At 44.3% G+C, this 13,819-nt stretch overlaps 1 protein-coding gene across 2 annotated transcripts in view; it reads left to right on the plus strand.

Moving 5' to 3' along the window:
* Positions 1–13,819, plus strand: part of LOC118364208 (inhibitor of Bruton tyrosine kinase-like) — a 40,553-nt gene that overhangs the window by 17,211 nt on the left and 9,523 nt on the right. For both annotated transcript variants that reach the window (XM_035745539.2, XM_035745538.2), the window contains exons 5-18: positions 490–600; positions 3,811–3,981; positions 4,334–4,451; positions 4,579–4,759; positions 5,764–5,887; positions 6,221–6,398; positions 6,664–6,817; positions 7,020–7,649; positions 9,595–9,681; positions 9,806–9,888; positions 10,213–10,250; positions 10,498–10,594; positions 10,934–11,035; positions 11,227–11,344. In XM_035745539.2, the coding sequence (XP_035601432.1) occupies positions 490–600; positions 3,811–3,981; positions 4,334–4,451; positions 4,579–4,759; positions 5,764–5,887; positions 6,221–6,398; positions 6,664–6,817; positions 7,020–7,649; positions 9,595–9,681; positions 9,806–9,888; positions 10,213–10,250; positions 10,498–10,594; positions 10,934–11,035; positions 11,227–11,344 (2,192 nt within the window). The remainder of the gene's footprint in view (positions 1–489; positions 601–3,810; positions 3,982–4,333; positions 4,452–4,578; positions 4,760–5,763; positions 5,888–6,220; positions 6,399–6,663; positions 6,818–7,019; positions 7,650–9,594; positions 9,682–9,805; positions 9,889–10,212; positions 10,251–10,497; positions 10,595–10,933; positions 11,036–11,226; positions 11,345–13,819) is intronic.

The following is a 13,819-nucleotide window of genomic DNA, read 5'->3' on the forward strand; positions in this document are numbered from 1 at the left end:
CTCAGTGGGGAGCAGACTCCATTTCAAGACCTCTCAGCGACCTACTGGTACCCCCTACATGGAGCAGAGAGCCGTTGTCCTCAATGCTACCTGCTCACAGTTCAGCAGGTGCTGGGTGTTAAATATTTAATCCAGTATGCCATGCTTTAATTAAATGAGCCACGGCTGTGTGTGTGTGGGGCTGTCTCGTTATCAATGTGATACTCGGGGGAAACATCCCTTTCGCCCTATTGCGAGCTGGAGGGGAGTGATGCATTATTAATGATGTTTACTTTTCCACTTGTGCCCCGGCCTAAAGTATCACCACTATTTGACTATTACTACGAGAGGGCTTTGGCCACGGAAATGGAAGAAGCGCACAATCAACAATCAAACATGCTGATGTCTTTGAGTTCTTGTAAAGACAATTTGACAACGGAGCAGAATTTGTCTCCATGAATCGACCTACGTTATTGATGACCAAAAAAAATGTGTTTCCTTTCCTCTCAGGTGGTGCTGTGTAAGTTCCACACAGTGTTCCTGTCTCAGAAGGGACAGGTGTATACCTGTGGACACGGGCAGGGAGGTCGGCTGGGACACGGGGACGAACAAACATATCTGGTGAGAATACTATACTGTATTGCAGGGGTAGGACCAAGTCATTGTTTTACAAGTCACAACTTACTCTGAGCACTCAAGTCTCAAGTCAAGACCATTAAGTTTCGAGTCCTAAACAATTCATAATGTACTCTTCACCAAATGTAATACCATTTCATATTTTTAACAAGAGTAATAGTTAGTATATTACATTTACGCAAATCATGAATGCTTCTAAAAATATCTATTTATTACCCCTCCCCCAATAGTGTATTACTATCGAGGATCGCTATGGGGTGCAATCGGGCGATGTAGGCTTGTACACCGTCACCCAACCTTTGTTTTAGGAATAGCAATAACATCAGGCAGGATTTAGGCTACCAACTGCCTAGCCAGTTGTTGCTCAATCTTGGGTGCAATGATCGCATTCACGCCCTGACTGACTCTGGAGGCTCATTGATTAAACGTTATGTTAGCATACATGATACACTAGTAAAGTAATAAAATATATACAGTGGGGAGAACAAGTATTTGATACACTGCTGATTTTGCAGGTTTTCCTACTTACAAAGCATGTGGAGGTCTGTATTTTTTTAAAATCATAGGCACACTTCAACTGTGAGAGACTGAATCTAAAACAAAAATCCAGAAAATCAGATTGCATGTTTTTTAAGTAATTAATTGGCATTTTATTGCATGACATAAGTATTTGATCACCCACCAACCAGTAAGAATTCCAGTTCTCGCAGACCTGTTAGTTTTTCTTTAAGAAGCCCTCCTGTTCTCCACTCATTACCTGTATAAAAGACACCTGTCCACACACTCAATGAAACAGACTCCGACCTCTCCACAATGGCCAAGACCAGAGAGCTGTGTAAGGACATCAGTGATAAAATTGTAGACCTGCACAATGCTGGGATGGGCTACAGGACAATAGGCAAGCAGCTTTGTGAGAAGGCAACAACTGTTGGCGCAATTATTAGAAAATGGAAGAAGTTCAAGATGACGGTCAATCACCCTCGGTCTGGGGCTCCATGCAAGATCTCACATCGTGAGGCATCAATGATCATGAGGAAGGTGAGGGATCAGCCCAGAACTACACGGCAGGACCTGGTCAATGACCTGAAGAGAGCTGGGACCACAGTCTCAAAGAGAACCATTAGTAACACACCACGCCGTCATCGATTAAAATCCTGCAGCGCACGCCATGGTCCCCCTGCTCAAGCCAGCCCATGTCCAGGCCCGTCTGAAGTTTGCCAATGACCATCTGGATGATCCAGAGGAGGAATGGTAGAAGGTCATGTGGTCTGATGAGACAAAAATAGAGCTTTTTGGTCTCAACTCCACTCGCCGTGTTTGGAGGAGGAAGAAGGATGAGTACCACCCCAAGAACACCATTCCAGCCGTGAAGCATGGAGGTGGAAACATCATTCGTTGGGGATGCTTTTCTGCAAAGAGGACATGACGACTGCACCGTATTGAGGGGAGGTTGGATGGGGCCATGTATCGCGAGTTCTTGGCCAACAACCTCCTTCCCTCAGTAAGAGCATTGAAGATGGGTCGTGGCTGGGTCTTCCAGCATGACAACGACTCGAAACACACAGCCAGGGCAACTAAGGTGTGGCTCCGTAAGAAGCATCTCAAGGTCCTGGAGTGGCCTAGCCAGTCTCCAGACCTGAACCCAATAGAACATCTTTGGAGGGAGCTGAAAGTCCGTATAGCCCAGCGACAGCCCCGAAACCTGAAGGATCTGGAGAAGGTTTGTATGGAGCAGTGGGCCAAAATCCCTGCTGCAGTGTGTGCAAACCTGGTCAAGAACTACAGGAAACGTATGATCTCTGTAATTGCAAAAAAAAAAAGGTTTCTGTACCAAATATTAAGTTCTGATGTATCAAATACTTATGTCATGCAATAAAATGCAAATTAATTACTTAAAAATCATACAATGTGATTTTCTGGATTTTTGTTTTAGATGCCGTCTCTCACAGTTGAAGTGTACCTATGATAAAAATTACAGACCTCTACATGCTTTGTAAGAAGGAAACACTGCCGATTTTTGCAGGTTATCAAATACTTGTTCTCCCCGCTGTAGCTGTCGGCTATATTAGCCACGATTTACCGTTCTTTGTGCAGCTTCAAATGTCGAACAAAGTTGGACATTGTTGCGCCTCCGTCTGATTTTCTTACCACATGTTTTGCAAGTTGCAATCTGTTTTTTGTTGATACAGCGTAGTCTATATATCCTAAAATAATAATTTGGGGTATCATCCTTCCAAGGGCTCCATCTGAATTCACCCGCCGACATTCCTCCACGCACAGCTTTTTCTCAGCTGGCACAATTTGATTGGCTGCTGTCCGATTCAAACTGTAATCCGTTAAATGAGGAGTTTTTTTTTAAATCTCATACTTTAAAAAAAATGTTTGGGCTTGGGAAGGGTATCAAGGCTCAGGGTCGACTCACAAGGCTCAGGGTCGAGTCATTGGTGTTGAAGTCATGTGACTGGAGGCCACGCCTCTGCTGTATTATATCTGACCTAACATCATTTATTGGTCACATACACGTGATAAGCAGATGTTATTGCGGTTGTAGCGAAATGCTTGACCTACTCCGACTGTTTAGACCTGTATTATAATAATTCTGTTGGTGCTTACATTTTGTCCTTTTTCACATGTATATTCCACGCGCGTGTGAATTGGATATGTGTTTTTTTGTTGCATATCCTACTCTCCCTGAGACACCCTTGGAGAGGGAGTCATGACCAGGGATCAGCCATTATTGACAGCGACCCTGGAACAATTAGGGTTAAGTGCCCTTCTTAAGGGCACATTGACAAATTATTAACTTAGTTGGCTCGGTGATTCGAACCAGCAACCTTTCGGTTACTGGACCAGCGCTCTTAACTGCTAGGCTACCTGTTGTAATGCTGCCTGTGTTCACATGCTTCTTTCTAGCTTGGTTAGCGGTAACCACTCCACCCTGAGTGTACCTGGGGTTTAGTTGCCGCCTCCTCTCTCTAACACCATTTTGTTAACCTGGGTTCAAACAGTTTTTGATATGTTTGAGCTTGTCTGGCACAATGGAACCAATGGAATAGTTCCAAAAGTGTCAACTTCAATATTGCCCCATTTTTGAAGGTACTCCAGGGCAGGCTCAAGCAAACGCTCAAAGTATTTGATATATTTAAAAAGTCAAATAGGGCTGTGGATTTTTGGGCTCATGTGCCTATCTGGCAGGTTCCTCGGATGGTGGAGGGGCTCCTGTCTCATCACTGCTCCCAGGTGGCTGCAGCCAAGGATCACACAGTGGTGCTGACCGAGGAGGGCTATGTCTACACCTTCGGCCTCAACACCTTCCACCAGCTGGGCCTGGCTCCCCCGCCCGCCTCTAGCCACCTGCCAAAACAGGTAAGAGAGCACCTGGCCATCATAGCAAGGCAGCCAGATGGGGAGTTTTCCCTTACCATGTGACCGGAGTAGGACAAGCTAAGAAACTCCTGGGGTCTCATTTATTATGACAATTGCATAAACAAAATCAATGCAAGAATACTTACTGCATAAATGTTGTTTTCCTTTTCAATCAACTTAAACTTATGTAAATGCTGTTTTATATTAATGATTTATGAACGTGACATTCACGGCCCCCGGCCCCCATCATAAGGCAAACGCGTACACAGAGCAGACACTTGAATGTGTGGTATGCTGAATTCGAGTTTGGATTGGTTGTTGACTGACATTGGTCTTGACCAATTGGATACAGGTATTCTCCAAGACCCTCAAAGGCAGGACTGTGATTGGTGTAGCTGCAGGGAGATTCCACACAGTGCTGTGGACCAGGGAGGCTCTCTACACAGTGGGACTGAATGGAGGGCAGTTGGGTAAGTCATTATGACTGGCACACCATAGCAAAACATGAAACTTGAAGCTAAGCCACGGCCACTATAATGATATGCTCTATTATTCCCCTACCATTATACATGGTGATGATTGACTTTTGACATCTAGGCTACCTGATGGACCCAAACGGGGAGAGGTGTGTGACCACGCCTCGCCAGGTGTCTGCCCTCTACCACAAGGATGTCACCATCGCCATGGCAGTGGCCAGTAATGGGGCAACGTTGGTGGTGACAGAGAAGGGAGATGTCTACTTGCTGGCTAACTATCAGTGCAAGAAGTTGGCATCCAGGTGACTTCACCGAGAAGTGACTACCAGGGTTGACGTCAATTCCATTTCGGTCATCTCAGGAAGTAAACTGCAATTCCAATTTCTCATTGAGGAGAATTGTAATTCAAATTTACCTCCTGAATTGACTGAATTCCAAATGACATTTTCTTTATGATAGAGATGACATTAACCTAAGATCCCTCTAATTAGCATAATACAAACATGTCAGTTTAAGCTAGAGATATCTGTTTTGCATTGGATGCGTCACAATCCACAGCATCTGCCTATTTAACACTTCCACATTTGCTGTAAAAGGTGACAGAGCTTGAGGGGTGTTTGTCAGACCATGAGACATCCCGAAAATTAGTCTAATCACCAAATCTTCTGGAGCATCTGACCAGTTTGTGGCCTACAAAATATTATGTCCACTCTATGGAAAGGTTACTCTCACAAACACGATAGTGTTTCCTCTACGACCCCCACAAGTGTCTTAGGACTCGTCTGAAGTCGGTATAGCCGGTCTCCCAGCTTCTGTCTGTAGTGGCAGAACAGTTTAGGCAACATACTAAATTGACCCCTCTGTGTAAAGGTGAGACTCATGAACGCATGCGCTACCGTTCAAAAGTTTGGGGTCACTTAGAAATGCCCTTGTTTTTGAAAGAAAATCACATTTTTGTCCATTAAAATAACATAAAACGTATCAGATATGCAGTGTTGGCATTTATTAATGTTGTAAATGACTATTGTAGCTAGAAACGACTGTTCACTGTTGATACTTGTGTTGGTGTTTTGTGGGTACTATTTAATTCAGCTGCCAGTTGAGGACTTGTGAGGCATCTGTTTCTCGAACTAGACACTCTAATGTACTTATCCTCTTGCTGTTCTGTACACAGCGTTGTACGGGATCTTCAGTTTAGACTCATGGGTTAACAGGAGAGGGAGAGCGTGAGAGATGTGATAATTTTACTCAGTCACTCGCTCGCTGTCAACTCCGTTTTCTTTCCCATGCCCGATGCCTCTTTCAGACAACTGAACATCCGGAAGGTCCTTGTGAGCGGAGGCAGCCTGGACCATCGTGTGGACCCCCAGGTCCTGAACGAGGGAGGTGGAGAGAAGGTGGCCATCCTGGCCCTGGATGAAGCTGGGCGGGTAAGGACCAGCTGGTTCCGATACACTGAAAAAATACCTAGTACTTAGTAGTGACTAGCTACAGCCGGTTGTTGGTGGATTCTTAATGTTCACTCCATATGATCACCTCAAGCCAATGTATTTGAGTCATTGATCATCTTATCCCAGTCTTTCTCACTGTGTTTTTTTTCTGTGTCTGGATGTTATGAAGTTTGGATGTTGTGTGTTGATCTGTATGGTCTTGTGTGTTTATCCGATGTATTTGTTGTCGCCACTCGCTTGACGATGCCTTTCTAATTGTCCCTCTGGATTATTTAAAGTTGTATTCAATTGATTTCCGTCTCCCGCCATCAGGTGTTCTGCTGGCGTTCAGTGGGCGGTTCGGTGAGACAATGCAGGTGGGTGTACGGGCGCCAGGTGTTCATGTCGGACATCGCCCTGAGCAGGAACAACATGATGTTTGTCACACGGGAAGGGGAGGGCTTCAGCGGACAGTGGCACGGCGAGTACAGGAAGAGTGTGGAGAAGAAAGGTGAGATGAGAAAGTGGTTTACTCTCATAGCTCAGCGACGACATAATGATACTATCAGTATTTCACACTTTCCTCCTTTACATATATGGTGGATGATAAACTTAATGAATTATGGAAAAATAGTAAACAAGACTTGGATTCAAAAGTAATGTTGTTTACTATTTCTCTGTACTTGTGTATCATCTAAGATAAATCAGAATTGTTTTGTAAGTTGGAATCACTGCATCGTAATTTGACTAAAGCGTTTTCCCCCTGTGTGCTTTAGAGGGGAGTGTGGAGGTGTGTGGTTACCCAGAGGGTGGAAGTGTGTACGAGCGAATCCGCTTGGAGAAGCTCCCCTATGTCCACCGTGCGGTCAGCATCACCATGGACTCCAAGGGACGCAACTTTGGAGTGCTGCAGTCGGACCCCAAAACCAGGTACTGTTCCTCTGTGTGTTGTCGCTTCTTTAAAACATTTGAACTATGTCGTCGTCATTAGGCCACACTGTAACAAAGTTTTGAAATGGACAAGAAGTGTTTGTTGGGTAAATTCACATAAACAGGGATGTACTAACTCATTTTTGGAGCATTTTGTGCCTACTGAACAAAATGTCTGATTTCTCTCCTTCCCCCCGCCCAGCCTGTATGAGATTCCCAGCGTATCTCCCTCCTCCTTCTCCCAACACTTCCAGAGCCTGCTGGAGGAAGCGGACGAGACGGATAGTATTCACGACGTGACCCTGCAGGCCGGAGACCGCACCTTCCCCGCCCACAAGTACCTCCTGTCCATGAGGTCCGAGTTCTTCAGGAAGCAGCTGGTGCTGGATGGGGAGGAGGGAGACCGGGAGGTGAGGAGGAGCGAGGATGCGGTGGGCTGTGACCTGCTGGTGGTGGAGACGGTGAGCCCTGAGATGCTGGAGCACGTCCTGAAGTTCATCTATACGGATTCCTGTGATCTGCTGGTGCAGGGCCACTGTGCTCGGGTCTTCGGCCAGAACCAGAAACAACAGGACCTGGAGCAGGAGCAGCTGATCAGCAGCCTGCAGGACCTGGGCTTCCATGAGGGCAACTTGAGGGACCGCTCGGCCCTGGAAGTGTACCGCTCGCTGACCCCCTCGGCCCGAGGAGACGGAGACAAGCCCAAAAGCAAGAGTACCAAGCCTGGGAAAAAAGGCAAGGGAGGCAAGGCTGGAGAGGGAGGGAAAGTCAACCCGGTCAAGACCTTACAGGGTGTTGCCAAGAAGCTCGGCATGGGCAGTCTGTCGGCACGGTGAGGACTGAGTTGGTTATGATTGTTGTCCCCCACGATGAAATCGGGTAGTGTACTGTGCGTCTGTCTTTGTCCGTAAGTACCTTCGTCACACGCGATATCTCAGACCGCTCTGGCCCGATTTTTGACAACTTTGGTGAATGATGTCTTGCCATAGAGATCCGGCATTTCAAAAATTATACTGATTGGCCAGGTGGTGGTGCTATAAAATGAGATTGAAAATGCCAAGTTTGAAAGGTAATGCACCTCACCTCGGTTTGACCTGAAGTCATGAAATTCAAAAACAGGTTCTTATCCCCACAAGGAACAAATTTGCCTCGGGGACACATAATGTCTGCCATGATGGATACTCTGTCATTTAGAATTGAGTGAAAAACACTTAAGATGCTCTTCTGGCACCGACTGATGAAATTTGATATGTGGCATCAATGGAAAAATGTCTCTTAATGCAATATTTTTAAAATAGTACCTGAAACATGACCAATAAACATTCAGGTTGGTGTAGTTTGGCACATAAAGGCATATGAATCAGTCCAGGATATTTGTATTTATAAAAAAATATATATATAAAAAAGTACACATTTTCGCAAACACTGTCAAGACTCATATCGACCACACGGTGGCGCCATTACAGGCATATGTTATATCTCTTGATCTGTTTGACTCGGCGTGAGAATTTGGCACATTTGCTCAGGATATGAGTCTAGCTAACCCATGAGATATCTCAGTCAACACTGGCTGATTTTTGTCTCGTGTGACTTTTTGCCTTGCCATAGAAATCCAGCATTTGCAAAATTACACTGATTGGCCCAAGGGGGGCGCTATAGTAATCATCTGTACGTTCTCTCAGACACCACTTGCCCAATTTTGACATTTGTGGGGGACAACATGTTTACTGTTATTTGTCTTGCTATTAACCCCATCAGCCTTTGGGGGTTTAACATTTGGAATTGTTTTTAGATGGTCATACCATAGATCATTTAGCTATTTGATTTGGAATTTTAGGACCCCTGTAGGTATAAAAAAATATATATACAAAAAATAATATTTGAAACATTGAATTTGGGCTTCTGCTATTAGCCTTAAACACATTGAATAACAGAGCCTGGTTCCTCTCTAGGTTTCTACCAAGGTTCCTGCCTTTCTAGGGAGTTTTTCCTAGCCACTGTGCTTCTACACCTACATTGCTTGCTGTTTGGGGTTTTAGGTTGGGTTTCTGTATAGGGATTTATAGATACATTTGATAACGTTCATACGTGACAATACAGTCAAAAAATGTATCAAAATTAAGTATGGGTTGAGGTGTCTGAAATGCATCTGAGATAGTGTGAGTGTGTATATAGGAAAACATTAAAAAAAAGGTTACATGTGTAACCTTGTGCCAGAAAATCCTATTAATTTTCATTCATTTTTTACCGGGTTACCTTGAAGAGTCTCGTGAAACTTGTGGGCATTAATGAGCAAAACGGAGAACACATTTGTGAGTCTTCGCTTTTGATGGTGGGGTCATATAAGTTTGTAGCTCAAACCGTTCGGACGTGATAAAAGTGTCCGGAGTTGAGACCCCGGTGTTCGCGACATGAGACTAGTCCTGTGAAGCGTGTGGGTGTCGTAGAGCAAAACAGAGAACACCATTTGTGTTCAAATAGTTTCTAGCCACAACTGTTTTGACACTGCGGACATTTCGTGAAAAACACATTTTTTTTCTGGAAGTCTCCTGGTCTGATAAACACCTCTGTAGCTCTGCCATCTTCCATTGCGGATGCGGCAGGAGGACATCGCCGTATGCGTTAGATTGAGACACAACCCCATGCACATAAAAGTCTAACTCCGTCGGATTTGGATAGCAATTTTATATTATGTTCAAATTGATTTCCGCACGGGCATTGACCTTAGGGTGGGGTTACTAACATGTAGTGTATTTTGTCAAACACATTCATTACAGTTTGGATGGAGTGAAATATGAAAACGGGAAGATCAATCTGGCGCGTAAGATGACGGCCAACAAGCCACGATGTAACCAGAAAAAGTGGTGAGTAATTGCCATGTGGCAGATTTACGTGAGAAAATATTGTGTTCATAGAAAGATAACTACTAGAATGGACATTCTTATTCAAGTCAATGTTCTGTGACTCTATTCAATTGTCTCCCCGAAGCTCCTACCTCTGTGACGTCACTCTGAGATCTGTGGATGGCAAGGAGTTCCCCTGTCACAAGTGTGTGCTGTGTGCCAGACTTGGTGAGCTTCAGTGTGTCAACATATTGTTGCGTTTCTTGGGAGTGTGAGGGGTGAACGGGTTTGGGTTATTCAATGTTGTCGACATCTGACGCTAGATTTTCCAGTCATTTGTTGAAGCTATGGGGGCCGGTTCTCCGTACACAGATTGAGCCTAGCCTAAAAGCATGCTCAATGGAAAATCTAAATTGAAGATTATTTTTAATTAAGCACTAAGATGAATCAGTATCTGGGAGATGATTTTAATATGTCAAAAAATAGAAATAGAAATAATAGAAATGTCTTAGTGGCGGTTGCATTGTAAACATGTCATGTATGTGTTTTCAGAGTACTTCCACAGTATGCTGGCGAACCCCTGGATAGAGGTATGTCCTAATGTTTTGTTTGATGTTATTTCAGTTTTATCAATCTGTATTAGTTTATACAAATGATCAAATGTCTGTTTTAGTCGCTGGCAATTGGGAGGTCTTGCTCATTGTACGCGAAAGCTTCCTTTTAATATTGCCATAAGTAACCGTTGTCTCTGAAAACGTTGTCTCACATTGTGCTTGAGTAAGTGTGCTGCTACTTGTGAACAGTGTTGCTAATGTTGTTGTCGTGCGCTCCCAACAGGCCACTTCATGTAGTGCACTGGAGATGCCCACCAGTTCAGAGATACTGCAGGTCATCCTCGAATATGTGTACAGTGACGAGTCTCCCACTATCAAAGGTACACAGGACACACCAGATCATGCATATACAACCTGTACACACACACACACACACATACTCAGTGAAAAAAATGCTTTGGGAATATGGATGGAAAATAGCTCTTTTGCCAACTTGGGTACATATACATTGACTCTGAAATACGTGTGCGCTGTCCCTGTCAAATAAGTGCACTAAATAAATATTGAGTTAAAAATAAGTGTCATGTGGCTACCCATAATAATATTTATGAACCTCATCGTGTTGACTTTGATCTTGATGCACAAGGTAGTTAGTTGAAAGCTACATGGTGGAAGCAAAGTCTCTCTCTCTCTCTCTCTCTCTCTCTCTCCTCTTCCAGAGTCTCTGAATGTGGAGTTTGTCTGCAACGTGTTGGTGGTGGCCGATCAGCTTCTCATCACCCGACTGAAGGAGATGTGTGAAGTGGCCATTACTGAGAACCGTACGTCCTCTCATCTTCCCTCTGTCCTTTTAGCCTCCTCTGCTCTCGTCTCATCCCTCTGTCCTCTCCTCTCTCTCATGCCTCTCAACATGATATCAAACAGCTTTGTTGTGTCTTAAAAAGCACTCGTGTGAGAGCACTGTCCTGTTTGTTTAAAAAAAAAAAAAAGGCTTTCTCTTCCGTCTCCTCAGTGACACTGAAGAACGCTGCGGAGCTGCTGCAGTTTTCTGCCATGTACAACGCTGAGCAGCTCAAACTGTCCTGCATCCAGTTCATTGTGCTCAACATGGCTGCCTTGCTCGAGTCCAAGTGAGTGTGTGTGTGTGTGTGTGTGTGTGTGTGTGTGTGTGTATACAGTGCGTTCGGAAAGTATTCAGACCCCTTGACTTTTTCCACAGTTTGTCATGTTACAGCCTTATTTTAAAATGGATTTAAAAAATATACGAAAAATATAAAAAAGTCCCCTCAATCTTCACACAATACCCCATAAAGCAAATGTATTACAAATAAAATAACTGACATATTACATTTACATAATTATTCGGACTCTTTACTCATTAATTTTTTGAAGCATCTATGGCAGCGATTACAGCCTCGAGTATTCTTGGGTAAGACGCTACATGCTTGGCACACCTATATTTGGGGAGTTTCTCCCTTTTTTCTCTGCAGAGCCTCTCAAGCTCTGTCAAGTTGGATGCGGACTGTCGCTGCACAGCTATTTTCAGGTCTCTCCAGAGATGTTTGATCAGGTTCAAGTCTGAGCTCTGGCTGGGCCACTCAAAGACATTCTGAGACTTGTTCTGAAGCCACTCCTGCGTCGTCTTGGCTCACCCCAGTCTGAGGACCCGAGTCGTTCCTCTTTCCCCTGATCCTAACTAGTCTCCCAGTCCCTGCCGCTGAAAAACATCCCCACAGCATGATGCTGCCACCACCATGCCAGGTTTTCTCTGGATGTGACGCTTGGTATTCAGGCCAAAGAGTTTTACTCTTAGTTTCATCAGACCAGAGGGTCTTGTTTCTCATGGTCTGTCCTTTTGGCAAACTCCAAGCAAGCTGTCATGTGCCTTTTTTATTCAGGAGTGGCTTCCATCTGACCACTCTACCATAAAGGCCTGATTGGTGGAGTGCTGCAGGGATGGATGTCCTTCTGGAAGGTTCTCCCATCTCCACAGAGGAACTCTACAGCTCTGTCAGTGACCATTGGGTTCTTGGTCACCTGCCTGACCAAGGCCATACTCCCCTGATTGCTCAGTTTGGCCAGCTCAAGGAAGAGTCTTGGTGGCAACAAAAAAATATTCTGTTTAAAAATGATGGATTCCACTGTGTTAATTAGGGACCTTCATTGCTGCAGAAATGTTTTGGTACCCTTCCCTGGATCTGTACAATCCTGTCTGGAGCTCTATGGACAATTCCTTCGACCTCGATGCTTGGTTTATGCTCTGACATGCACTGTCAACTGTGGGACCTTAAATATACAGGTGTGTGCCTTTTCAGAATAATGTCCAACCAATTGAATTTACCACAGGTGGACTCCAATCAAGTTGTAGAAACATCTCAAGGATGATCAGTGTAAAACAGGATGTACCTGAGCTCAATTTTGAGTCTCAGCAGAGGGTCTGAATACGTATGTAAATAAGATATTTCTGTTGGACGTACGGGTTATGTGAACATGCTGTATACTACTTAGGAAACCGATGATGATTCTCTTGCTCTCGCTCTCTGTGTATTTACAATGGTGCTTGGTCTTCACTGGTTTCCCTTGTGGCAACAGGTCACACATCTTGCTGCTGTGATGGCACACTGTGGTATTTCACCCAGAAGATATGGGAGGTTATCAAAATTAGATTTGTTTTTGAATTCTTTGTGTAAATATGTGTCTCTAATATGGTCATATATTTGGCAGTTTCCACCTCAGGCTATGTGTACATTGCCCACAAAATGTCTTCTCTTTAGAGCCAGGTCTGTCTTTGGTGTCCTTTCTCAATAGCAAGGCTGTGCTCACTGAATCTGTACATAGTCAAAGCTTTCCTTAAGTTTAGGTCAGTCACAGTGGTCAGGTATTCTGCCACTGTGTACTCTCTGTTTAGGGCCAAATGGTATTCTAGTTTGCTCAGTTTTTTTATGTTAATTAGTTGACACATTGGAAAGAATTATCTTTTAGTTTTCTCTAGATTTGGTTGGGTCTAATTGTGTTGCTGTCCTGGGGCTCTGTGGAGTCTGTTTGAACAGAGCCACAGGACCCGCTTGCTTAGGGGACTCTTCTCCAGGTCAATCTCTTTGTACGTGATGGCCTTTGTTACGGAAGGTTTGTGAATCGCTTCCTTCTAGGTGGGTGTAGAATTTAACGGCTCTTTTCTGGATTTTGATAATTAGCTGGTATCGGCCTAATTCTGCTCTGCATGCGTTATTTGATGTTTTATGTTGCACACAGTGGATGTTTTTGCAGAATTTAGCAATTTGTTGTTTGTCCCATTTTGTGATTTGTTGGTTGGTGAGCGGACCCCAGACCTCACAACCATAAAGGGCAATGGCTTCTAGAACTGATTCAAGTATTTTTGTTGTTGTTGTCAGATCCTAATTGGCACGTTGAATTTTGTACCTTGTTGATGGCATAGAAGGCCCTTCTTGCCTTGTCTCTCAGATCGTTCACAGCGTACCTGTGGCGCTGATGTTTAGGCTATGTATTGTTTTTGTGTGCTCTAGGGCAACTGTGTCTAGATGGAATTTGTATTTGTAGTCCTGGCAACTGAACCTTTTTTGGAGCACCATTATTTTTGTCATACT

Source organism: Oncorhynchus keta, chromosome 31, assembly GCF_023373465.1.
Source record: "Oncorhynchus keta strain PuntledgeMale-10-30-2019 chromosome 31, Oket_V2, whole genome shotgun sequence".
Lineage (NCBI taxonomy): Eukaryota > Metazoa > Chordata > Actinopteri > Salmoniformes > Salmonidae > Oncorhynchus > Oncorhynchus keta.